The 27,656-nt window shown below is 37.8% G+C and overlaps 1 protein-coding gene across 15 annotated transcripts in view; it reads left to right on the top strand.

Annotated features, from left to right (window-relative positions):
* Positions 1 to 27,656, top strand: part of DLGAP1 (DLG associated protein 1) — an 870,774-nt gene that overhangs the window by 683,276 nt on the left and 159,842 nt on the right. For all 15 annotated transcript variants that reach the window (XM_038543734.1, XM_038543736.1, XM_038543735.1 and 12 more), the window contains one exon: positions 8,131 to 8,371. In XM_038543734.1, the coding sequence (XP_038399662.1) occupies positions 8,131 to 8,371 (241 nt within the window). The remainder of the gene's footprint in view (positions 1 to 8,130; positions 8,372 to 27,656) is intronic.

Raw genomic sequence — 27,656 nt, 5'->3', positions numbered from 1 at the left:
ATGAAATCAGAGATGGAGACATACCAAAAGAGTCTCCTAATCATAGGAAACAAGCTAAGGGTTGCTGGAGGAGAGGTGGTTGAGAGGAGGGGGTAACTGAGTGATGGGCATTAAGAAGGGCATGTGATGTAATAAGCACTGGGTATTATATAAGAATGATAAATCACAAAACTCTACCTCTGAAATTAATAGTATGCTGTATGTTAATTAATTGAATTTAAAGAAAAAAGAAAAAGAAAAAATGTGGGGCAAAACTTATAAAAATAGCAAATCAGAGGGAAAAATACAAAGATGAGTAAATATACTCATCTTTAAGCAATAAGCAAAATGTTTATGTACACTAGTAGGCTGATAAATAGAAAGCACAATATCATTTTTGACCTATAAGAGTTGCAAAAACTGCTAATATGCAGTTCTAGTGACCATGCAGAGAAATGAGCTCTGGATTCTTGCTGTTTGTGGTGAACTGCTGCAGTTGGAAGTAACTGATAAAATCTTCAAAATGTAAAACATATCTTTTGGCACAAGAATCCCATTTTTGGAACTCTACAATACAGAAATAAAAGTACCAATATATAAAGATAAATACACAAGAATGTTGGTCATAGCACAGTCTCCAAGGACATATCTGAATTATCATCCACAAAGGAGTAGTTGAATAAATTACAGTATAATCATAGTAGACAATATTATGGTGGCAGTGACAGTGTTTGAATTTCCCTGAGTATCCATATAAAAAGAGAGCAGCTAGGTAGAAAAACCAAAAAGGCATGGAGAACACTTATAACAAAGTGAGATATAACAAGATATTCCATGAACCCAAAATATAAGTGGGTGAGAGCAAACCACAAGTAGCCATAACCCTGCATTGCATCCACATCTGTGTAGGAAGACATACAGGGAAACAATGACTTGTGACAAGCTTGAGCATAGCAAGACAAAACAGCAACAGGTATTCACTGAAAAGTTCAGGGCACCTATTTGAGAACAGCAGCTGAAATGGAGAGGGATGTGACTTCTCTAATAGCAGATAAATTCAAGGAGCCTGAAGTAAATTCAAAGAAGACTGGGGCAATCTGAGCCCATATGTACATTGGAAACCAACCAACCACTGTTTCCTTCCAGAGCAGGGCCCAGGGCTGAAAGGAAACAGATGGGAATGGAATCAAGTCTGAGCAAGTTAGAGACAATAGCAAAGAAGAAAAGAAAAGGCCCAGGTGAAAGTTGAGGAGAGGAGCAAAAGAATCAGGAAATCTCAGAAAGCTTAAATAAGTAAATAAATAAAAAAATAGAATAAAATAAAATAAAATACAAAATCCTGGGAATCTGGGGGGATATCTTGACTGCATCCACCCTCTCAAGATCAGAAGAACTGATTTTGCATTCAAAGTCACTTATCAGAAGAAAAGACAATAAGGAACAGGGTAACATTCCTACAGAAAATGAAAGCATGTAGAAAGACATACCACAAAATAAATCAAAATTCTAACACACTACAGTTGACCTTGAACAACATGGGTTTGAACTGTGTGGGTCCACTTATATGTGGATTTTTTTCAATAAATATAGTGCTATATTGTAATTGTATTTTTTCTTCCTTATGATTTTAATAACATTCTCTTCTCTAGCTTATTTTATTGTAAAAACATAGCTTATCATACATATAAGATACAAAATACATGTTAATCAATTGTTCATGTTATCAGTAAAGATTCTAGTTATTAACCAGAAGGACAAGCAGACTGCACTGAATACACAGTGCAGAGCCCAACACAGGCCTCTATCCCAGGAGCCTAAGATCACAACCTGAGCCAAAATCAAAAGTCAGATGCTAAACTGACTGCCCCATCCTAATGCCCCTATATGTGGATTTTCAAGTGTGCAAGAGTGGGAAGTAGATGCCCCAACCCCCGTGTTATTTGCTCAAGGGTCAACTATATTTTAAAATGCACGAAACTACATTAAGAACATGATATAGGATATGAAAGAAAAAGCTATATCTTAATTTCAAAATTTTAAAAATGATGTCACAAAACCCAGGAAAGAATTAGAAGTAAAAGAAAAAATCATTTCAGAAATGAAGATTACACTAGAAGGACTATAGAAGCAAGTGATGGGAGACATTTCATACACTAAGAAAACAGAATCTAAAAAGCAGGGAAATATTTAAAATCAAAAAGAAATGAAGAGGTAAAAAGAATTCAAGAGACATTGATAAATATTTTGGGCAAATATTGAACATATAAATAACAGACCTCCCTGAAGAAGAAAAGCAAAGAACCATTAAAGAAAACTTTAATGAAACAAAAAGATGTTTCAAAATTACATCTGAGATTGACCCAAAATAATAACTGAAACATAGTCTGATAAAATTAGAGGACTCTGATTTCAAACAAAACAAAATGAAAACAAAGTTCTTTGGACTTCTAGACAGAAGAGCAAGTGACTTAAAAAGAACAAAAATTGATGAATCCCTAAATTCTACTCCTGAAACCAATATTACGCTATATGTTAACTAACTAGAATTTAAATTAAAATTTGAAAGAAAAAAATTCTCATCAGATTCTTTAACAATGGTTTAGGACAAAAGAAAACTGAGTAACATTTATATTCAAGAGCGCAAAATGTGAAAAGATTTTACACCCTCAAAAAACTGACTTTCATATAAAAGGCATAGGCAAACTATTATAAGCATAAATGAACATAGGAAACATCATTTCCATGAGCCCAACCTGAGGAATCTACTAGACAATGAGCTTTAGACAACCCCTATGACCAGACATAAGAACTAGTGGTGAATAGGTGTATGGACTTATTTCTGGACTCTCGATTCGGTTTCATTGGTCTATATGTGTCTTTATGTCAATGCGAAACAGTTTTGATGATTGTGGCTTTGCAGTAAGTTTTGAGATCAGGAAGTGTGAGTCCTCCAGCTTCATTCTTTACCAGGATTGCTTTGGAAATTATGATGCATCAATGTATTTTTCTCGTGTTTTTTTATTCTTGGAATTCTTTGAGCTTCTTGGATTTTAACATCTGACTAGTGGGAGTTCCAGAAAAAATAAATAAAAGGAATGCAATTACTAATAAAATAATTCAAGAAATGGTCCCAGAACTGAAAGACATGATTTTGCAGATTGAGAGCGCCTACCCAGTACCCACCTCAATTGTTCTTTGTTTTGGTTTCTTTTAAAGATTTTATTTATTTATTCATGAGAGAGAGAGAGGGAGGCAGAGACACAGGCAGAGGGAGAAGCAGGCTCCACGCAGGGAGCCCAATGCGGGACTCAATCCTGGGACTCCAGGATAACGCCCTAGGCCGAATGCAGGCACTAAACCCCTGAGCCACCCAGGGATCTCCTACCCACCATAACTGATGGAGAAATGTGCACATAGGGAACATCACAGTAAAATGTTAGCTCATTTGGGACAACAAAATCCTAAAAAGCTTTCAAAAAGGGGTGAGAAAAAAACAGTTCATATGGAAAGTCTCAGGAATGAGAAAGGCATCCACTTTCCCAAACTCTAGCATATATGAAGGCTAAGAGATAAGGAGCAAAGCCTTAAAACATGGGAAAGAAGGGATCCAGACTAGAATCCTGAATGCAAGCACACTCTTCCTTAACAGTGGGGGTGGAATACAGACATTTCCATCAATGTCAGATGGCCCCCTTGTCCAGGAAAGCACTGGAAGATGTGTTCCACCAAAAGGACGGAATAAAACAAGGAAGAGGAGACAGGGACTCTACCACAGTCAAGATAATGAAGGGCACCCCCACAGTGATAGGGAAGAGAGCTCCCAGGACAGCAGTGTGCTTGGCAGCCATAGATTACAATAGGGAAACAGAGGCCCCAAGGGTAATGCTTTAAAGGCAGGAAGGAAACCACATAGGTTATCAGAGGTCCATGAATGTAGCAACCATTCACATAAGCAAGTTTTTGGGAATATGGATGCAAATACCATAAGATCCAGCTGGAACAATTAAAAGTGATTGCCTCTGGGGAGGGAGAATCTGGACGGGGCAGGAGGGTGGTGGTGAAAAGTAAGGTGGGTCAGGGATTTGCTCTTTTCCTTTATAAGCCACCTAGAACTATTTGACCCATAGCTGTAGGATTTTGAAAAAGAATAATCTGTCTATATGAAAAGTGTAGTGGCAAGCATTAAATATATGTTTATAAGAGACTAAATGAGGGCTAAAGCAGGAGAGAACATGTAGGTTAGTGCTCTGCAATGTAAATACAGTACAACTGTTTTAAATGAGGAAAGAACGGAGAGTGCATACATACCCACAGAGGAATTGTTAACTGTTTCCAATATTGACATGGGCACGGTATTATTCGTGTGCTGAGATGGTTATGTATATGTTATGGAAGAAACAAATGAATAATTGTAGACTATCGCAATACTATCATTCCCTATGCCCCCCGAGAATAGAGATTTTAGTATGAGATCGAGGCATAAGGATAAATATAATCTAGAAGACTACCTGAGTGTCAAGCATCTGCCTTCAGCTCAGGTCACGATCTCAGGGTCCTGTGATTGAGCCCCACATCAGGCTCCCTGCTCAGGGTGGAAACTGCTTCTCTCTTTCCCTCTGCCTGCCTCTCCCCCTGCTTGTGCTCTCTCTCCTTCTGTCAAATAATAAATAAAATCTTTAAATAGATAGATAGATTACATCAAAACTCTGCAATCTGAGTTTTAATTGGACATATTCACTAGGTACTCCCACTGAAAGACCTAGTTTTGCCCACTGAACAGTGACCAACCCAGTAGCAATGACAATGAAGCTTCCTGGTGCCCAGACTGTGTTCTTGTGATACATTTCCCACTGAAAGAAGAAGGGCTTTTTGAAAAAAATACTGATTCCAGGACTGAACAGGAAAGATTTAAGATGAGTTTAGAATGCCTTGACATACCTGCTATCAAGGACTATCAAGCTATCAAAGACTACTAGTTTCTTGTCAAAAGGATTCAGGAGTCAACGTAAGAGGCTCCTACCAGTTAAAAATAAGACAAATTTGAGTTCAAATTTGAAGTGAATTTAAAACCATGAAATATTTTTTAAATCTATGAGTTCATTTTGATATTTTGAAAAATTAATTGATCACCTTTGGTAGATAAGAGGGAAAATTTTTATTATCTTGAAAATAAACAAGGGGGAAAAAAAACAAACATTTATTCTCCCATTTCTCTATGACCTAAAACACTGAGTAACCAAATAATGTGAGAGGAAGCGTTTATTTATAAAAATGTTCCATCTAGTAACTTTTACAGTAATGACGGAATTAGAGTATCACCATTTTACAACTCCCAGTGAATTGATGGATGTAGGCTTGGAGCACAAATGACTCCTAACAACATAAAAAGAGAGACAACCAGACATAATGTGTCTCCTGATAAAAGAACACATGACCTCTAGTCTTGCCAAAGGGATTGAATCTGAATCTTATAAAGCCCCCGGATCTAGCTTACAGTTTTCAGGAAATACAAAAGACAGGCGAACATGCTAAATCCTACCATGAGTATGAAATCAGCAAATCCAGACTGTAGGAAGCTTTACAGGTCAAACAACCCAGATGCTTACTAAATAAATTGTAATTTAAAAAATGGATAGGAGATAGGGCATCTGGGTGGCTCATTGGTTGAGCTTCTATCTGCCTTTGGCTCAGGTCATGATCCTGGGGTCCTGGGATCAAGTCCCGCATCGGGCTCCCCGAAGGGAGCCTGCTTCTCCCTCTGCCTATGTCTCTGCCTCTGTGTGTGTCTCATGAATAAATAAATAAAATCTTTTTCAAAAAATGGGTGAAGGGAGACCTATATGTTAAAAGTGAATTAAAAGATATATAGAACTTTTTAAAAGGGTATAACTAAACTGTAGGGTCCAGGGATACACATGAGTGAAAAAAAACTCAAGCATTTCCTTATGAAAATAATTCTTTACATTATTATTTATTGTAATAAATACATTTTTATATAATACATTATTTATATAATAATCTTATTTACATAATTTATAAAAATTTATATTTCTTATACAAAATTATTCTTTATAAAGATAAAACTCAATGTAGTGTTACTTTTGGAGGAAAGATGGGGATTATTGTTAGGGTAGAGCATATAGAGTTTCTGAAGTGCCTGGAAAAGCTCTTTCTTGATCTGGATAGTGGTTACAAGGGTGTTTACCTTATTATAATTAATGAAGTTATAATTTATTTTGTGTGGTTTTCTGTATTTGTATATAGTAGAAACAAAAGATTAGAAGAAAATGAAGGAGAATCCTATTAAGATATAAGTTTAATATAGAAGGTTAAGTGGCAAGAAAACAGAATGCAGAATTATATTTACTTTATGGTCCAATTTTTATGAACAACAGGGGAGGGGGCATATATACCCTCTGAGCAGACGGGGAAAATTGCTTGCTAGGGGAAAAACCTAATAAAGTATATATGTATGTATGTATGTATGTATACACACACACACACGTAAATACAGTTTTACTTTGAAATTATTTCAAGTTCACAGAAGAGTTCCTTGTAAAATACAAAGAACTCTTGTACATCCTTGTCCCAGATTCATATTCAAATTCCTTTGGGCTCATTTGCTCACTTTCTCAATCTTGTAGTTTGTTGCAAATAGCATGTCCCTTTACCTGTGAAAGCATTTCCAAGTATTTCCTAAAAACAAGGAGATATATGCGTATTTAATTTTTTAATATGGACACATACAATTATTATCCTTGAAAACAGAGGGATTTTATGTCAAATTAGATAAAGTATGTGAAAATGCTATTTTATGCTTCAAAGAATCATTAAAAAATATATCTTTGTCTACTTGATATGCCTAAAGGTAATTAATTGGTCACCTCCAAGTTTAAAGAAATTTGCCATTATCAAAGTATATCCTCAGATAACACAAAATGAAGAAACAGTCAATAATTGCAATCATTTTCAGTATTTGCTCTAAGCTTGCTTATGGTCTAATCTGCTAAATTCTTAATTACTCATTAATATTAGGGAAACTAAACATAAAGGTCTAGAGGGTGGCAGAAATATGACGAATGCTCCCCTACCTATCAAACCAGATAGGTATGAGAAAAATTGCGAGAAGTTAACGGGAGCACCTGGTCTGGTTTATTTGTTTTCTTTTTTAGGTGGTGCTCAAACCCAATGAAAGTTATGTACCGAGGAATATAAGTAAATAAAAACTAATTTCCTCCAAAACAGCAAAGACTTCGTTTGGCAGATTTTAAGACACATAATTTGTGAACCCTATCAGCTTTGTATAAAGAATGAAACTTCTTTAGATAGTGCGTAGATTGAAAATCCCCATAGTGCTTTTCAAGATTCTGACATATCTGGGTTTGGTCTATTTTTGTGCAGAATGAGAGTCTCTTGCCAGAAAATATAGGGCCTGTTTCCATACTTTGCACTAAACGAAGCTGCTTTGGACACTGGAAATATTTGACAGGCCAGTCACTTCCATAGCACGAGAATAAAAATGCTATTTCTCAAATGCCTCTGCTTAGAAGCGTTGGACGGGGGATCCCTGGGTGGCGCAGCGGTTTGGCGCCTGAAGGCCCAGGGCGCGATCCTGGAGACCTGGGATCGAATCCCACGTCGGGCTCCCGGTGCATGGAGCCTGATTCTCCCTCTGCCTGTGTCTCTGCCCCTCTCCCTCTCCCTCTCTCTCTCTCTCTCTCTCTCTCTCTCTCTCTCTCTCTCTCTCTCTCTCTCTCTGTGACTATCATAAATAAATAAAAATTAAAAAATAAAAAAATAAAAAAAAAAAGAAGCGTTGCACGGAAATACCCCAACTCTGTCGGTGGACTGCTGACCCTGTTCCCCAGGTGTGCGTGGGTCAGCAAGGGAAGGCCCTGGCTGGGCAGGCCCTGGTGGAGACTTCCGAGCCCCACGCTTCCTCCACTGGGAAAATAACGCTCCTTTTATTCTTTAAAATTGAACCGACGGTGTGAGGTCACAAACGAGATGCAGTTCCACTGTGGATGGTAGCGCAGAGGGGATAAGATGCTTTGGGGTTCAGCGCGTCTTTCGGGGGGCAAGGGTGGAGGGTGCGGCTTGGAGCTGCTCCTCGGGCGGGGAGGAGGATCACGGACCCGGGTCTGCCCACAGGTGAGCGAGATGGAGGTGAACGGGCAGTTTGAGTCGGTGTGCGAGTCGGTGTTCAGCGAGCTGGAGTCGCAGGCGGTGGAAGCGCTGGACCTGCCCATGCCCGGCTGCTTCCGCATGCGGAGCCACAGCTACGTGCGGGCCATCGAGAAGGGCTGCTCCCAGGACGACGAGTGCGTGTCCCTGAGGTCCTCCTCGCCGCCGCGCACCACCACCACCGTGAGGACCATTCAGAGCAGCACCGGTGAGTGAGCGCCGCGGCTGTCCCCGCCCCCCCAACCCCCCACCCCACCCCGCGACCGCAGCCGGGGCCACCGCAGGCCTGGCTCGGCTGTCCCAGAAGGCTGCACACGGTGTCCTCGCTGTCCCCGGGCAGTCGCCAGTAACGAAATACCCCCTGTGCCCTACAGAGCACGGTTTTGCCTCCGTCCCCAGGCTTGGGCGGCCTTCACAGTCCTCTCTGCCTCCACCTCTGGCATCAACAGAGAAACTTCAACTGCAGATCCAGAAGGGACAGCGCCAAGGGGGCAGGTGGGGTCTCCCCAAGATCCCCACACAGCTGTCCCAGCAGCCAGCAGACACATCCCACCAACTCCTGCTGGCCACAGTCAGGCTCGGACCTTTAGGGGTGACCCTTAAGCAAATCGGTTCCCCCCCATTGCTGAGCATCCCACAGTTAGAATGCCTTTTTTTTATTGCAAGATATCCACAAAATGACTACCCCCCCCCCCCAAAGACCTGAAATATCACTAAGAAAATAAGGAAGAAACAGATGATCCAGATATATTAGTTGAACATCTAGTGAGTTTTCTTTCATTATAATGAAGACAGATTTCAGTATTTTAAAACCTTTTGTCATATGTATACATCACTTCCTTTTCCTTCTAACGTACACTTCAGTTGATGCAGTTGAACTGTATTTTTTATCAGATTTTAAGCAGAGAGACACAGAAGAGTTTTACTGGTTTCCATGACACCGAAACCTGCATAGAAATATAGCTATGGGTTATCTATGCCAACGTGTGTGTGTGTTGGAGGTTTTTTATAATATTTGGGTCCAAGAAGAGAACCCCCTCCATCTTAACTAGGCTTAACTATATGATTGAATTCAATGTAACTACAATACAGAGTAGTTCTACAGGAAGATATCAAACCTAGAGTCATGGTAAATAATAATGAATAAATTACAAGACAAAGCTTGTGCCAGACTATTGCAGCATTTAATTTTAATTCTAAGTGCATCAAATGCCAGTAATTATCATTCAGAACTTTTGCAGGCTTGGGGAGTAATAGGTCCTCAAACCTGAGTTAAAACCCCACTAACTAGAGATGCGGAGTTGAGGTAGCAATGTGTAAGAAACCATTAGAGGTTAAACGCGGAGAGTTCATTCTTGACCAACACAAGCTAAGATATCAGGATCAAAGAAAGGGATGCTTCCAGAGAGTGCACAGACTCCAAGGCTCTACAGGGAGCCAGCAACTCTGTCCTCAGCTGGCTGGCTCCAGCCAAATGGTGGATGTACATTCTTGCTCATCAGGAAATTCTACAAGAACAGCCACAGATGAGGTTAACAAATAAGGTTGACTTACAAAATGAAAAAAAAAAAAAATTTCAATCATCCATGGGCATATTTCTGTGTTGTGTTTATGTTCATGCAGTAACTGTAATTTGAAGATCTGCCCTGTGCCTATAGCGTATCACTGTCTCTTCTTGTCCCATTTTCACCCCCACCCTACGCTTTCCCACCATCTAGTCTACTGCTCGCTCTAACAGTCTCGCCGCCTGCCAGCTGTTCTCCTGTGCTGAAATCGCTCGTTAAATACACAGTATGCACCTCCTTGCCCAGAAGTGCCAGGGGAAGGAAAAGAGCCACCGGCTGTCTCCTTCCCCCTGGAGGAGCAGTGCCGTGGATAAAGCGGCAAGAAACTCCAGGACAGCTTTTTTTTCTGCTCCCCTCTCAGAGGATTTGTGGCTTTGTCCTTTGAGAGACAATTTTCTTACACCTCCTACTGTCAGTTCTTGTGCTGTGCTCTTCACCCCACATGCCAGGACATCTGGCTTTTCTGAGACCTTTCCCAGATACTTGGGAGATTCCTGGAGTTCCAACAATAGGGTTGCTGGATCACATCCAGGGTTACATTTGAATTTCAGATAGTGAATAACTGTGTAGTGTATATCTCAAAGTTGCACGTGGCATACTTATACTATAAAATTATTTGTGATTTGCTGAATCTGACAAGCCTATCAGAGAAGATGAGTAGAATCTGGGAGGGTGTTGCTCCTTTTAGAATATAAATTGATTGGTAGGTCTCTAGCTGGGGACCCTATGAGGAGAACACCCAAAAACAGAGAGGGATAAATGAAAATATCAGAGGTGATTGCATCGCTTCTTCTGGGGTTCTGTGTGTCTCATCCTAAGAACTAGGCTACATCCGGCTGCCTGCAGCTCTGAGGGTGGGAAGGCTCCATGCTTGGCCACAGCTGCAGAGGGGCAGGGGCAGGAAGACATGACATGCCCCTGGGAGTGGTAAAGCATAAAATACCAGATTTTTGCACAAGGCAGCTGATGACTTCACCCTTCATCAAACTAAACATTATGATAGATGATCTTTACAGTCATGGAAAAATTAACAAATTAAGGACTAAAACATTGTACTAGCTTCTAAGTAGGCCCATCAGACATTTTACGAATCTGGCCTTAAGGATTCTAATGTCACTGTTCAGTTTTTCTATGCCATAAATTTGTTCTTTTAAAAAAATCATTATTTGGGGATCCCTGGGTGGCGCAGCGGTTTGGCGCCTGCCTTTGGCCCAGGGCGCGATCCTGGAGACCCGGGATGGAATCCCACGTCGGGCTCCCGGTGCATGGAGCCTGCTTCTCCCTCTGCCTGTGTCTCTGCGCCTCTCTCTCTCTGTGACTATCATAAATAAAAATTTAAAAAAAAATCATTATTTTAGGATATAAATAAGGTTCTGTGCCATTCATTCTACCCCTCTCTCATTACTCCTGTGTCTCTTCTCTCTTTCACGCCCACACTTTTCCTTGCCTCTCACATGATCTCAGTACTAGCATATCAATTTTCTTCTTCTACTGCTTTCCTTATTACACTGAATCAAATATAATTTCCTGTAGAAAACACGGAAAAATCTACTTTCTCATAAAACCTACTAATTTTTGAAAGAATGTGCTCATTTGTGGAAATCAGGAAATTACTTTGCTCTAATTTTAACCATTTCCCCCATGCACACAGGTCAAATTTACATCCGTGTTCAGTAGGACATGACGTAGATTTCTCCTTTTGCTTCTCTTCCTTTGCTCATTATTCTTGGATACTCACAACAGATTCTATTTTTCCTAAACTTCCCTTTGCTTGAATAAAGTTCTTCTGTTTTGTCAACTGCAGTTATTAGCTGTAACTTTTCCCCCACAACAACGCACATGCTGAGTCTTTGATTTCTGTGTCGGCCCATTCTAATTGTTCAAATTGTCAAAATATATTAGCTTTTCTCTTCTAGCCATGTCTATTCTTCATATTAGCAAAATTAAATCATAGACAAAAATCCACAAAAATATCTGCCACCATGTGAGAGTGTCACGAGGATGCGCTCAGCCAAAAGTGGCCCCAAGGACCCCCTAAACAATGTGAGGAAGAATGGCAACTCATCCCAGCAGATCAGGGCCAATTAGGAACAGAGTTATAGAGTGACTTATAGCTACACTTCTTTTAGGTTCTTTTGGTTTATTAACGTTTTGGCCTATGTAACTATGATAGAATCTTATATTCTTTCAGCCTGTCATCCGCTTCAAGCACTCAGATATCTCTCCATCTAATAAATTCAACAAGCTTTTATATAAACCGCTGTACCCAGGACTATTAGACTAGGATTAGAGCTACTGTAAGGAAGTGCAGCTTAATGGTGGAGCAATTAACCTCAGGACTGTGGGAAAACAAGCAACCTTACCTCATTGCCTGAATATTTTAGGTAAAGGTAGAACTAGATGCTGGAAATATAGTCGAACATTCACTTCAGAATATTGTATTAAACTTGCTTCATGTGGAATATAACAAGTCAATTGTATGTGTTAAGAATTTTTCTTGTTGCTTCCTACACTGAGCTTCTACCATCTATCAAAAGCATTAGGACATTGTAGCAAAGACAAACAGACTTGTATCTGGTGAACAAGCAAAAATATTGTATGATAATCATCAGTAGATACAGACACACACTTGGTCAGAAAGGACAAAAATATAAGCTGTTTGTAGTGGTTACCCAGCAAGTAGTAGGTGAAAGAATCAGGTAGAAGGGACAGAGGGAAATTTTTAAATAGGCATTACTTTTTGTGATTTTAAAAGCCAATATAATATTTGATTAAAAATTATACTGTGATATAAATCAGCAAACTATCATGATATGGAATTCTGGGGGGGGGGTGTTCCAGAAAAGCATTTTTTTTTCAATTAGAAGCTTTTCAAAGAAGCTTTAGGTAGCAATAGCACAATTTTTATAAAGAGGTTGATTTGCCACCTAGTGCCTCTTAACGTTTGGCGTTATTTGCTCTACTCTTTTTTTTATTAGGGAAAGCCTTAAAAGTTAGTGGAGTTGAACTGATTTCCTTTCCTGCAAGAAGCTCCCAGAAAGGTCAGCAAGACCTTCCTTTGCTCATTATTCTTGGATACTCACAACAGATTCTATTTTTCCTAAACTTCCTGGAAGTTAGGATAAAGCATTTTCCCGGGCCAGCAGCCAGTGTCCTCCAGCCAGGGAGTCAGTGCAGTGTGCCCTCCTGGGTGTGGCTTGAGGCCACAGTAACACCAATATTTACACTTTTTTTTAATGAGATCATATTTTCCCTTAAATTGACACATTCTCTTCCATAATCCTACTTCACAGTCTATCATTGCTGCCAGTTCTGACCCACCTACTCAAGTTCTTGCTCAGTTCAGCAAAAGCAGGTACCCTTTGATCAGCTGAGGTCCAAGATCACCTTCCAAGAGTTTTCCCACTTGCTTGAGTCTTCACCCCCAAACAGCCATCCCACCCAGGATACCAAAGCTACTTTCATGCGCCCTACCCTTGTACACCTTCGTTCCCATACATTCTGCTCCCCACCCACCCCCAACAACAACAAAAATCCTTAATGCGCAAGATCTTGAACAGAATGACATTAAGGCAATAATTTGTATTTGCAACACACATAGTAGGCATTCAATAATGGAGGAAGAAGGGGTAGAGAAGGTGCAAAAAAATACTGGTTTTTATCGCAGTATAATTGACATATTACATTGTGTAAGTTTAAGATGAGCTACCTGTTGATTTGATACATTTATATATACTGCAATATGATTACCACAGCATTAGCTAACATCTCCATCAAATCACATCATTATCATTTATCTTTTGTGGCAAGAAGATTTGAGATCTAGTCCTTCAACAACTTCGAAGTATATAATACAGCATTGTTGACTATAATCACTGTGCATCAGATCTCCACAACTTATCTTCTAACTGCAAATTTGTGCTTTTGACCAACATCTCAATTCCCCCACCCCCTAGCCCCATAATCACTATTCTACAGTTTCTACTAGTTCAGTTTTTTTTTTTTCTGATTCCACTTATAAATGACATCATGCAGTATTTGTCCTTATGTGATGTATTTCCCTCAGCATAATGCCCTCAGGGTTCCATCCATGTTGTCACAAATGGCAGGATTTCCTTCTTTCTTGTAGCTGAATAATATTTTACTATATATATAAACCACATCCTCATTCATCCATTGATGGACTTAGGTTGTTTCCATATCTTGGCTATTGTTAATAACAAATAGCAGAAAAATACTTAGAGACCTCACAAACTGCATGTTTGGTGATTGGATAATCAAGGTAACTTTCCTTGGGAAATAGCATTGCTATTAAGACAAATTGAATCATAAAATATTAACAGAAGAAACTTCTACATCATCTAGTCTAGGGATCTGCAAACTACAATCTACGAGCCAAATCCAACCCCTCTGCCTATTTTTATAAAATTTTATTGGCACAAAGCCACACTTATTTGTTTACTTATTTTCTGTTGCTGCTTTCACTCATTAATAGTAGAGTTAAGTAATTGTTGCAGAGAGACTGTAAGGCCCAGAAAGCCAAAAATATTTACTGAGTCTTTACTGGAAAAGGGTACCACCCTTGATCTAATCCATTGACCCCTTTTTAACATAAGAAAACTAAGGTGGGCTTCTGACTAGAGGCAAAGTCAGAATAAAACCCCCTGGTCTCCCAGCCATAGCCCTTTACTTGTTTGGATCCCAGCTCTTTAAGTTCTTCATTGCTTGATTATAAAGTTAATCCGAACTCATTTTCTTTATGTGTAAAATGAAATTATAGTGCTGTTTCTCTTGCCAGTTTTAATGACCACTTTTGGAGCATCCTTAGGGTTCAGAGAAAGCATACTTCTTTCTACAAGGCACTAATTCAATTAATAGGTTGTATTTATAAAGCAATGAAGGGAAGATTCAGAAATCCAAGGGGGCAGACAGCAGCCAGAAGTGTTTTAAACAAAGAGCCCTTCTTTTCTATTCAAGATAAGATCAAGTAATAAATATTCAAACATAGCCTGGACTGGTTTCTTGTTCCTCTGCTAATGAGGTTCCCTTTCTTGAATTTCTCCAACCATCCAAGTAAAAATGGAGACCATCCACTTCCTCCATCTGAGGAGGCAGTAAATAAATAAATAAGATTTATTATGGCACCACCTTATGCCTCTTATGAGGTAACTTGTCTGGTTTTTATATTTGAGAAAACTGAGAGTGGTAACCTTTGGAAGAATTTTGACTATAACTTTTCCTTTCTTCTATGGGACACTTGAATTGGAATTCCTCTGTATTCCCGTAGAAACATTATGAAGTCATAAGATGCAAAAGTCTTATTAGATAGAGAAAGAAGTCTGAAAAACTTCTTATACTTTCATCTCCTCCAGCTGTTTTGCTGTGTATAAATCACCTCTCAGGAATAGAGTGCCAAGCTTCAAGGTGCCATGCTCTGTAGATAGTTCTAAAGTCCACCTTTGCTTGTATAGAGGGTTGTCACATGGCCAATAGTGAAGGGGCTCCAAGATCTTCTGGCCTTTATGGTTAATGTGAGGTTCAAATCAATAAGGAAGTAATAAATCAATAAGGATGATTATGAAATCATCAATAAGGAAGTATTATGTAAATTACACATTAAAATGTCTCTATCCTGGCTTTGATTTTAGAGGTCTCAATCTGGCTTACTTTATTAACAATGAAAATGGCTAACCTTTTAGCATTTACTATTTGACAAGCATTTTGAACCAGCTGCATAGACGGTCTTGTGTAATCCTAATGAATATTCTAGGACATGTATGTAATGTATCATTCTCAACATACAAAAAAATTAAGGCCTATGGAGTTTACACAACTTATGCAAGGCCCTACTGCTAGTAAATTACAGAGCAGACTCTTAACTTCTCCTTACTCATCATTGAATGCTTAGTATAGTATACCTTGAAATAGTTTAATACAAATCTGTCTGTAATATAGAAGCTCTTTTCTTTCATTCTTTCTTCCCACAAATTTTCACTTAGCTGCTGCCATGTTTGAAACCTGTGTTTTCCTTTTTTTAAAAAAAGAAATGTTTTATTCACATATTATTGACATGATGTTCATGTTGGTTTGTCTAAATGTGAAACATTGGTTTAAACTTAAATATGTAAAAAAAAAAAAAAAAAAAGGGAGAGTTGGTTCAAGATGACAGGAGAGGAAGATACTGATTTCATCTCCTCCCATGGACACAAGTGTACAAGTAAAGATGGAGAAATACCCTCTGGAAAAGCCCTGAAAACTACCTGAACAAGCTCCTCCACAAAGGATAAAAGGGCTATGTCAAGACCAATAGGAGAGATAGAGATGCAGTCCTGCCAAAAATCCCACCCCTGATACAGCAGTTTAGTTGGAAAGGGTCTCACAAACATCGAACTTCTTCCTGAGGAGCAAGGGGTTTGTGCCCCACATCAAGCATCCCAATCCTTGGGACCTGCACTGGAGAGATGATTCCCCCAAAAGTCTCATTTTGAATACCAATGAGGTGCATGTCCAGGAAATTCTTAGGCTGTAGGGAATGGAAACTCCACTCTTAAAGGGTTCACATGCAGACTCCTTCATCCCAGGATCCAGCAAAGAAGCAGCAGTTCATAAAGCACCTACACAATTAATAAAGGCAATGTATTTGCTATTCTTAAAGCACTTGCTAGAAAAAACAAGAGCCTGTTGGGACTCTCTCCAGGGACAGAGATGCTGGCAGGCACCGTTTTTGGTATTCTTCCTCTACCCTGTAACATGAGCACTGGCAGAGGCCATTTTTTACTCTCCTTTAGCCTGCTAGCCCTGACAGATGTGTTCTATCCTTGGATGCCACTCCATCATGACTACATCTAAGCCACCAGGTGGGAGCCCTGCCCCTGTACACTACTCCGTCATAGCCCCACCATAGTTGGTCAGTGCATGCGCTCCACACAGGGGACACTCCTTCAGCACCTGGCTCCAGTGGCCAAAGGGGATGGCATTTTGGGGCCCCATGGGTCTGAAATAAATGAAGAGACAGTTCTACACATGCTACTACCTCCAGGGCACTACACCAACAGTAGACTGAAACATACCCCCAGTCCTCCAGTGAAAAAGGCCTAGTTACTTGACTTGAAGCTTCAGCCTGACAGACAGGATTCTAGTTTACCACACATCTAGAAACTATGGAAGTGCTCTCAGAGAATGCCGACTGAGAAATACCATCTTTGAGCTCTCACTTGGCCCTGCTACAACTTGCTAGTACCTCCCAAAAAGAGCACATACACTTACTTAGAGTCCAGAATTTTCACTAAGGGAATACCTCCAGATCCCTGGGTCTAGAGGCCAGCAGGGTCTATGACTACTGTCCCGCAGGAGTCTGTATATTTGCCTACCTTAAAAATCTGATGTCTGACGGTCTACCTCCAATTAGCCTGAAACTATTTGCTGACTGAGATTCCATCCCTCTGGAACACTCATAGATCTTGGCACACCCTCCACAACTGGGATCTATCAAGAAAAAAGGCTGCTTAGACAATCACAAAGGTTCTAGAGACAGCCAAGAGTAGGGCAAGGTTATAGGATAAGGTTTATCTCCTACCTTATCGATACGATGATAGTAGGGGACTTTAATACCCCACTTACATCAATGGATAGATCATCCAAATAGAAAATTAATAAGGAAATACCAAAAAAACACATTAGACCACAGGGACTTCATACACAAGGCCACTCCTGTAAGACTGAGAGAGAGAGAGAGAGAGAACGCGAGCTGTTTCACCTAATACACAGTAGCAAACACAGAAATTCAAGCAAAATGAGACAGAGGAATATGTTCCAAATGAAAGAACAAGATAAAACCTGAGAAAAATATTAATGAAATGGAAGTAATTAATATTATCTAATAAAGAGTTCAGAATAATGTTCATAAAGATGCTCACCAAACTCAAGAATGGGTGAACACAACAAAGAGACAGAAAATATAAGAAAGTACTAAACAAGTTAGAGAACTAAAGAACACAATAACCAAATTGAAAAACATGCTAGAGAGTTTCAACAGCAGACTAGAATAAGCAGGAGACAGAATCTGCGAGCTAAAAGACAAGGCAGTGGGGGCAGCCCCAGTGGCTCAGTGGTTTAGCACTGCCTTCAGCCCAAGGTGTGATCCTGGAGACCCAGGATCGAATCGCGCATTTGGCTCCCTGCATGGAGCTTGCTTCTCCCTCTGCCTGTGTCTCTGCCCCCCCCCCTCTCTGTGTGTGTGTGTCTCATGAATAAATAAATAAAATCTTTAAAAAAAATTTTTAAAAATAAAAGACAAGGCAGTGGAACTCACCCAAACAGAATAGTAAAAAGAAGAAACATACCAAAAGGTCAAGACAGCTTAAGATCTATAGGTCAAGATCAAGTGGAATATTTGCATTATAGAGTTTTCATAAGGAGAAGAGAAAAGGGGGCAGAAAACTTATTTGAAGAAATAATGGTTGAAAATTTCCTTAACCTAGAGAAGGAAGCAGACATGTAGATTTAGGAAGCCTAAAAAGTTCTAACAAGATGAACCCAGAGAGACCTACACCAAGACACACTATAATTGTCAAGAGCTAAGGATAATAAGATGATCTTAAAAGCAGCAAGAGGAAAACAACTTGTTATATACAAGGAAACCCCCATTAAACTATCAGATTTCTCAAGAGAAACTTTGCAGGCCAGAAGAAGGTGACATAATATATTTAAAGTACTGAAAGGAAAAATACTTTCAACCAAAAATACTCAACCAAGCAAGGTTATCATTCAGAAGTAAAGGAAAGGGAACGAGCTTTCCAGACAAAAACAAACCAAAGCGGTTAATGATAAACTTTAAAAGGAGCTCTTTAAACTGAAAAGGAGGCACTAATTAGTTACAAGAAAAAAAAATATGAAAGTAAAAATCTCACTTGTAAAAGTAAATATATAGTAAAGGCAGTGAGTTAATCACTTATGAGCTAGTGTGAAGGTTATACGACAAATAGTAAAGGTAACTGAAACTACAATAATTATCAAGGGGTACACAAAATAAAAAGATGTAAAATGTGATAGCAAAAACAAAATGTGAGAGAGGTAAATATGCTGTCAACTTAAAATAAATTGTTTTCTATATAGGTTGTTGGATATGGGCCTCATGGTAACCACAAGCAAAAATAGATAGCAAATAGAAGATAATGAGAAAAGAATCTAAGCATAATACTATAGAAAGTCATCAAACCACAAGAGAATAAACCAAGAGAAGAAAGGAACAGAGAACTACAAAACAGATTAAAAAAAAAAAACACACACAATTAAAATAGCAATAAGTACATACTTATCAATTATTACTTTAAGTGTAAATTGACTAAATTCTCCTGTTAGAAGACAGAGTGACTGAATGGATTAAAAACATGAGACCCATCTATGTGCTGCCTATAAGTGATTCAATTCAGACAGAGGAGACACACAAACTGAAACTGAAGGGATAGAAAAAGATATCTCAAGCGAATTGTAAAGAAAACAGAAGTAACTATACTGATATCAGAAGAAAATGGACTGTAACAAAAGACAAAAATGGGTATTACATAATGATAAAGGGGTCAATCCAACAAAAAGAATTCTTGTAAATATTTAAGAACCCATTACAGGATCACTTAAATACGTAAAGAAATACTAACAGACCATATTGGAGAAATAGACAACAATACGATGATAGTAGGGGACTTTAATACCCCACTTACATCAATGGATAGATCACCCAGATAGAAAATTAATAAGGAAACACCAAAAAAACACATTAGACCAAAGGGACTTCATAGATACATGCAGGGTTGCCTGGTGGCTCAGATAGTTAAGCATCTGCCTTTGGCCCAGGTCATGATCTCTGGGTTTTGGGATCAAGCCCCCCCAATCAGGATCTCTGCTCAGCAGGGAATCTGCTTCTCCCTCTCCCTTTCCTCCGGCTCATGTGTATGCTGTGCACTTTCTCTCTCTGTAGCTTTCTGTCTCAAATAAATAAATAAAACATTCAAAAAAATAGATATATGCAGAACATTACATCCAAAAGCAGAATACATATTCTTCACAAAAACCCATGGAATATTTTCCAGGATAAATTAAATGTTAGGCCATAAAACAAGTCTCAAGAAATGCAGGAAGATTAAAATCCTATCAAGCATCTTTTTCAACTACAACAGTATAAAACTAAAAATCAATTACAAGAAAAAAATGGAAAAATAAAAAATATGTGAAGATTTTCAAAAATATGTGGAGATTAAAAAAATTTAAAAATTAAAATTAAAAAATAAAAAATATGTGGAGATTAAACAACATATTACTGAATAAGAAATGGGTCAAAGAAAAAAAAAAAAGAAATGGGTCAAAGAAATCAAAGAAGACATTTAAAAATACCTTGTAACAAATGAAAATAGAAATACAACATTCCAAAATCTATGGGGTATAGCAAAAGCAGTTTTAAGAGGCAAGTTCATAGTGATATAAGCCTACCTCAAGAAACAAGAAAAATCTCAAGTAATTTCATTTTACACCTAAACAGAACTAGAAAAGCAAAGCCTAAAATTAGTAGAAGGAAGGGAATAATAACAATAATCAGAGTCTTTTCTCAAAAAAACAATAGGAAAAAAGAAAAATCAATGAAACTAAGAGCTGGTCCTTTGAAAATATTTTTTTTTTAATCGAGAAGTCTTTAGCTAGATTAACTAAAAACAGAAGAAGGCTCAATTAAATAAAATCAGAAAGAAAAATTACAACTAATATCAAAGAAATACTAAGGATCATAAGAGACTGTAAACTAAATGATACACCAAACTGAATGATCTAAAAGAAGCAGATAAATTCCTAGAAATTTAGTGTTCCAGACTGAATCATGAGAAAATAGAAAATCTGATAGAGCAATTACTAATAAGGATATTAAATCCATAATCAAAAAAACTTTCAACAAATGAAAGTCCAGGACCAACAGTTTCACTGGTGAATTCTACTAAATATTCAAAGAAAATCTAATACCTATCCTTCTCAAACTCCTCTAAAAAACTGAAGAGAAAGCACGCCTTCCAAATTCATTCTAGGAGGCCAGTATCACCTTGATACCAAAACCAGGTAAGGACACCACAAAAAAAGAATACTATAGGCCAATACCCCTGATAAACATAAAGCAAAAATCCTCAACAAAATATTGGCAAACCAAATTCAACAGTATGATCAAATGGGATTTATTCCAGGGATGCAAAAATGGTTCAGCATCTGCAAGGCAATCATCACAGTACACCACATTAACAAAATGAAGGACAAAAAATCGTATCTCAAAAAACGCAGAAAAAAGCATTTGACAAACTTCAACATTCATTTATGATTAAAAGAAAAAAAACTTTCAACAAAGGGGATATAGAATGAACATACCTAAACATAATAAAGGGCATATATATATATATATATATATATATGACACCTGGGTGGCTCAGTGATTGAGCATCTGCTCTTGGTTCAGGGCATGATCCAGGAGTCCCAGAATCAAGTCCCACATCAGGTTCCCCACGAGGAGCCTGCTTCTCCCTCTGCCTATGTCTCTGCCTCTCTCTGTGTCTCTCTCATGAATAAAATAAATAAGATCTTTTAAAAAATAAAAATGAAAAATAAAGGCCATATATGACAAGCCTATAGCTAACATCATACTCAGTGGGGAAAAGCTGAAACTTTTCCCTTAAGATCAGGAACTCATGCCACTTTTATTCAATATTAGAAGTCCTAGCCCAAGCAATTAAGCAGGGAGAGAAAAAGGCATCTATACTGGAAAGAAAGAAATAAAATTGTCACTATTTGCAGATAACATGATTTTACATATAGAAAAGTAGTCCTACTAAAGGGCAGCCCCCGTGGCGCAGCGGTTTAGCGCCACCTGCAGCCCAGAGCGTGATCCTGGAGACCCTGGATCGAGTCCCATCTGTCTGCATTAAGCCTGCTTCTCCCTCTGCCTCTGTGTGTGTGTCTATGAATAAATAAATAAAATCTTTAAAAAAAAGAAAAGAAAAGAAAGTCCTAAAGACTCCACCAAAAAATGAATAAATGAATCCAGTATTTTTTACAGAAATTAATATAAATAATAGGTTGCATTTGTATACACTAATAAAGTATCAAAGAGAAATTAACAATCCCCTTTATAATTACACCAAAATAAGTAAATAAAATATCTAGGAATAAAGTTAACCAAGGAGGTGAAAGACCTGGACTCTGAAAACTGTAAGACACTGATAAAAGCAATTGAAGAAGATACAAATAAATGAGAAGATATTCCATGCTCATGGATTAGAATTAATATTGCTAAAGTGTCCATATTACCCAAAGCATTCTATAAATTTAATGCTATCCCTATGGAAATTCCAAAGGCATTTTTCACAGAAACAATCCTAAAATTTGTATGGGACCACAAGAGATCCCAAAGAGCCAAAATAATCTTGAGAGAGAATAAAACTGAAGGCATCATGCTGCCTAATTTCAAACTGTACTACAAAGCTATAGTAACCAAACAGGACAGTATCAGCATAAAAACACACGCAAAGATCACTGGAATAAAAAGCACAGAAATAAGTCCACGCATATACAGTCAATTAATTTATTATATTTATATAATTCAACAAAGGAAGCAAGGATATACAGTGGGGAAAGGATAGACTCCAATAAATGGTGCTGGGAAAACTGGACAGCCACATGTAAAAAAATGAAACTGTACCACTATCTTATATCATATACAAATATCAACTCAAAATGGATAAAGACTTGAATGCAAGATGAAAAACAATGGAACTCATAGAAGGTAAGCTCCCTGACCTTTGTCTTCTATCTTTTGGGATCTGACTCCAGAAGCAGTAACAACAAAAGCAAAAATTAACAAATGGGACTATCAAACTAACAAGTTTCTGCACAGCTAAGGAAATCATCAACAAAAAGGCAACCTTCCAAATGGAAGAAGAGATAGACAACCACATATCTAAATAAGGGGTTAATTTCCAAAATATATTTAAAAACTCATATAACTCAACAACAAAAAAAGGAAAAAATCAAGTTTAAAAATAAACAAAGGATCTGAATAGACCTTATCCGAAAGAAGACTATACAGATGGCCAACAGATATATGAAAAAATGTTCACCATCACTGATCATCAGGGAAATGCAAATCAAAACCACAATTAGCTATCACCTCACACCTGTCAGAATGGCTATGATTAATAAGACAAAAAACAAAAAAAAAAAAAACAAAAAACAAAAAACAAAACAAGCATTGCCAAAGATGTGGAAGAAAGGAACCCTCATGCACTGTTGGTGAGAAAGTAAATTGATATAAATACCTTGGAAAATAGCAGAGGTTCCCCCAAAAAATAAAAATCGAACTATTCTATGATCCAGCAATTCCACTTCTAAGCATTTATCTGAAGAAAGCAAAAGTAATTTGAAAAGATAGATGCACCCCTCTGTTCATTGCATTAACAATGAACCATACACACACACAAAATGAAACACTACTCAGCTATAAAAAAAATGAATTAAAGTTTTCCATTTGTAACAACATAGATGGACCTTGAGAGCATTATGCTAAGCAAAGTAAGTCAGAAAGAGAAAGACATATGATTTCACCTATATCTGGAATAAAAAGAAAGGAAGGAAGGAAGGGAGGGAGAGAGGGAGGGAGGGAGGGAGGGAGGGAGGGAGGAAGAAAGAAAACTCAGATACAGAAAATAGATTGGTGTTTGACAGATGCTAGGAAGGTTGGTGCATCAATGAATGGGTGAAAGATAGCAACAGGTACGAGCTCCCAGTTGTAAGTCAGGATATAATGTAGACCATGGAGACTATAGTCAACAATACTGTATTGCAAATTTGAAAGTTGCTAAGAAAATATATCTTGAACGTTCTCATCACAAGACAAAAATGTAAAAGAAGGGGCAATTAAAATGGATAGAGGGTCACCTGGGTGGCTCAATTTGTTAAGCATCCAACTCATGCTTTCAGCTCAGGTCATGATCTCAGGGTCATGAGATGGAGCCTCATGTTGGGCTGGGTGTGAAGCCTGCTTAAGATTCTCCTTCTCCCTCTGCCCCTCCCCTCTGCCCTCTCTAAAAATGAATGAATGAATGAATGAATGAATGAATGAATGAATGAAATGGGTAAATAAAAAGCCTAAGCAAAATACTCTGGGTTGAAAGTTCCATATTACGCCTTGTCATTTTGACATTATGACAGATTCAAAAGATCAAATATTCAATCCCTTGATCTAGTTAATAGTGTTGTCAGACAGCACTGCATGGAAAAAAGAACTTTGACCAACTCATATAAACTGCTCATGCAAACTGAGTAGGTGGCAAATTCTGTGTTGAGGCTGATGAAATGAGCAGAGTTTAAGCTAAGCAAAAAAATACTGCAATATTATATGTCAATTTTATCTCAGTAAACCTGGACAGAAGCACTACAATAATGTAATCCTGATCTGACTGGTCTTTTGAATGAATTGTGAGCATTCATAACTCACAAAGGTCAATCAGAAAACACAATTTAGAAAATCAGATTCATCTAAATGGAATATTAAATGGAAAATTTCTCAAAAAAATTAATGACATGACAATACGGAAACTAAAAATTCACTTCTTTATGATACCACCACGGACATTGTTTTGTAACTAAAGAAACTGACACGTTTCGGACTTTATAATAGTCCAGAGATTTCTGATCCAATTCACATTAAACTTTAACAAATATAGCAAAGTAATAGCAATTGAAAACGATATCGTAATTAATGCTGACAGTCTGATGACCCTGCACAGTCACTTTTGCGGCAGCATTTTTTAGCTCCAGGTGATAAATCTAAGAGCAGAGGTTTTATGTTTGTCTATTACTCTTGCTACTAATGTTCAGTCAAGCTTTCAGTACAATTTGTAAATGCTGCCAAGTGTTTTTATTTAGAAATAGAACAAAATGAATAGCACCATGATTTTACTATATTGACAAATAATTTTATGTGCATTGTAGCAATGAGTCGATGTAACTATTAGCACTCTGAAAGCTTTCTTTGCCATCTGCTAGTGTCTTAATGACAGGCAAATTCTGCCAACATATAAGTAACTGGTAGAAAAAAGTAACACAAAAAAGAAAAATTATCAGAACTTTTGAGAATTCTAATAACCTTTAACTTACAGAAGAAAGGAACTAATCTATATTATATCTAAGAGTGTGAAAAACTTAAAATTTAGTTTTTAACCCTACGATATGTTATGGTTTTATGGTTTCAGGAGATACATAATATTATTAAAATTAACTTTGCTTAGCCAGTCTCATTCTTTAGAGGTGTATCCCTAGCAAGAGAGGTGATCAAGACAGAAATTTGTGAATTTCTGGATAGGATTGCCATCCTGTCTCTCTTAAAGGCCAACCTTGAATTTCTTTTCCAGCTGATATTCTTATTCTGGGACATCTTCTCTCCCACAATTTTAAATTTTAAGAAAAGTTGATGGGTCCATATCATCTACTGCTTTGCTTCTGAAAAACTTCTCTCTTTCAAAATGTTTATTATGGCCAGTCACAATGAGACAGTCTGTATTTCTTTCAAAGAGCTTCTTTCCATCAACATTTATTTTTAACTTTTTGAGATATAAATTTACAGGAAATTACAAAGATAGTACAAAGAGGTAGCTTATATACTCCTCACTCAGTTTCCCCAACAATATATAAAAACAATTAGATAACTGTAATACAATGTAAAACCCAGGAAATGGACATTGGCACAATATATACAGATAGTTCATATTTTATCATTAATAGAGTCCTGCAACCACTGTAATCAAGACACAGAACTATTCCACAACCACCAAGATCTACTATTGTCCATATTTTATCAGTTTGAGGTATAAGAACTTTCCTCCCTTCTAGTACCTTTGCTCTCTCCTATTTAGAATACAATTTCCTTAGTTTCTCACATACATTGTGAGCCACATCTATTAATGCTATACACTCTATTTCAAACATTATTTAGGAAATTTTAGGAGGGAGAGAAGATCTATTGTAGCTATCCTATTTTTTGGCAAAGTGCCAAATTTGAGAAAACATCAGATATCATTTATTACTTATTTTTTTTTCTACATCCCACTTCCTCTCTCCCATCCTTCTGGGACTCCAGTGGTACAGTAGCCATGTCTCCAATGAGTGATTTGAGTGATAGAAGTGGGTGTGGGCAACCAGGTACTGTTACACGAGAACAATGTTTTTGTGTGACTCAACTTTTACAAGTGGGAATCCCAAAGTTACATTTAGTTGCTACATCCTGTATGCAGTGCCTCCTATCACTATCAGAGTCCGTTATCATCCTTCCTAATCCTGTCCAAGTATTATTTCTCACCATTCAGCAACTTATGGGCTAAATTATATACTCCTTTAAAATACCTGAATACTCAAAAACTCAACAATTTTGATTTAGGAAAGGAAAGAGACAAAGAATCCTCAAGGACATCTGTATCCATTTTCCTTCAAATAATCTAGGATGACTTCATTGGCATATCAAGTCACAGCTGAACTTTAATACAGCACAACTTGTCTTAAATAATGCTAATACCAGACATTCTATTTCTATAGCTTTATGGAATTGCCTTTGTGTTTGTCAGATGGTAGCCACATCAAGTTATAGTGATAATGCATTTACAGTATTCCATTAAATAAAAAGAATGTTGGCGTAAATCCAGGTAAAATTGACACAAGGTAACTTTAAATAAAAAGGATTTATTTCTTTATCTTGAGAGAGAGAAAGAGTATGAGCAGGGAGGGGGGCAGAGGGAGAGAGAGAGAATCTCAAGCAGATTCCTGCTAAGCAGAGCCCAAGGCAGACTTAATCTCCCAACCACTGAGATCATGACCTGAGCCAAAATCAGAAGCTCAACTGACTGAGCCATCCAGGGGCCCCACAAAGTAACTTTCTTTTCACTTAAAAATTAGTTACTTGAAACATTACTATCAGAAAAAGAAAGACACCCAAAGTCCTTAATATTTCTAAACTGCTTAAGTCAAAAAGAATTAAAGCTCTTGGCTTCAGCCTGTAGCTATCTTTAAGTCTCTACTACTCTTGTATCAGATCTGTTAGTACCTTGTGACCCTAACAATGGGTTAAAGAGTTTAAATGCCACTTAATTTATAACTTTGCAATTGTTCAGCAATTGGCCATTGAAACACAAACCTACAGTTCTCACAAATAAGAATTGTGTCACAAATATTTGTTGATAACTGATAGATGAAAATGTAGGATTGCCTCAGGAAATTTTCTGCCTCAGTGACTGCTTACGTTTCTGGGATGATTCTAACATCTCCACAGAAGCAGGGAGTTCTTTTCTTTTTTCTCATACACCTGAAAATAAACCATTTCATTTTATACAGAGTGGGATGGTCACGTGTCTCCCCCACACTATCTTGAGAAATGAAGTTTCAATAATTTCTTATTTGGGGAAAGAACTTATAGAAATGGATGATAGTAAGGATCAAGAATACTGGTAAATATTTTCTACAAATAAAGGCATCCACTTTATTCTCAGGCTGTTAATTCCACATTATGTTCTTTCTCCCTACTTCTTCCAGCCAAAGCCCCCAAAGAGGTTACATCCCTACCTTTTCCTTCTCATGTCTATAAATAAGGAACTCATACTAATAGTCCTGACCTGGTCTTAGAGCTCTGTTTAATCTGTGAATACCTGAGTAAGAGAACTCTAAGGACTGCTTACCGCATCTCTGCCATGACTATTATAACATGAGAAAACCTAGAGAAAATATGTATCAACATTTTTTTTTGCTTCATCTTAAAATGCATCATATTCTTCATCCTCAGAATCACTAGAGTACGATGAAAGGCCGGAAAAAAATACCAACAAGTTCTAAAGCTGCGGGGAACCTGGATCTCTTCCTATT

This window comes from Canis lupus, chromosome 7, assembly GCF_011100685.1.
Source record: "Canis lupus familiaris isolate Mischka breed German Shepherd chromosome 7, alternate assembly UU_Cfam_GSD_1.0, whole genome shotgun sequence".
Classification (NCBI taxonomy): domain Eukaryota; kingdom Metazoa; phylum Chordata; class Mammalia; order Carnivora; family Canidae; genus Canis; species Canis lupus.
Note: the sequence above shows the minus strand (reverse complement) of the source record. Positions and strands in the feature narration are given on the sequence as shown.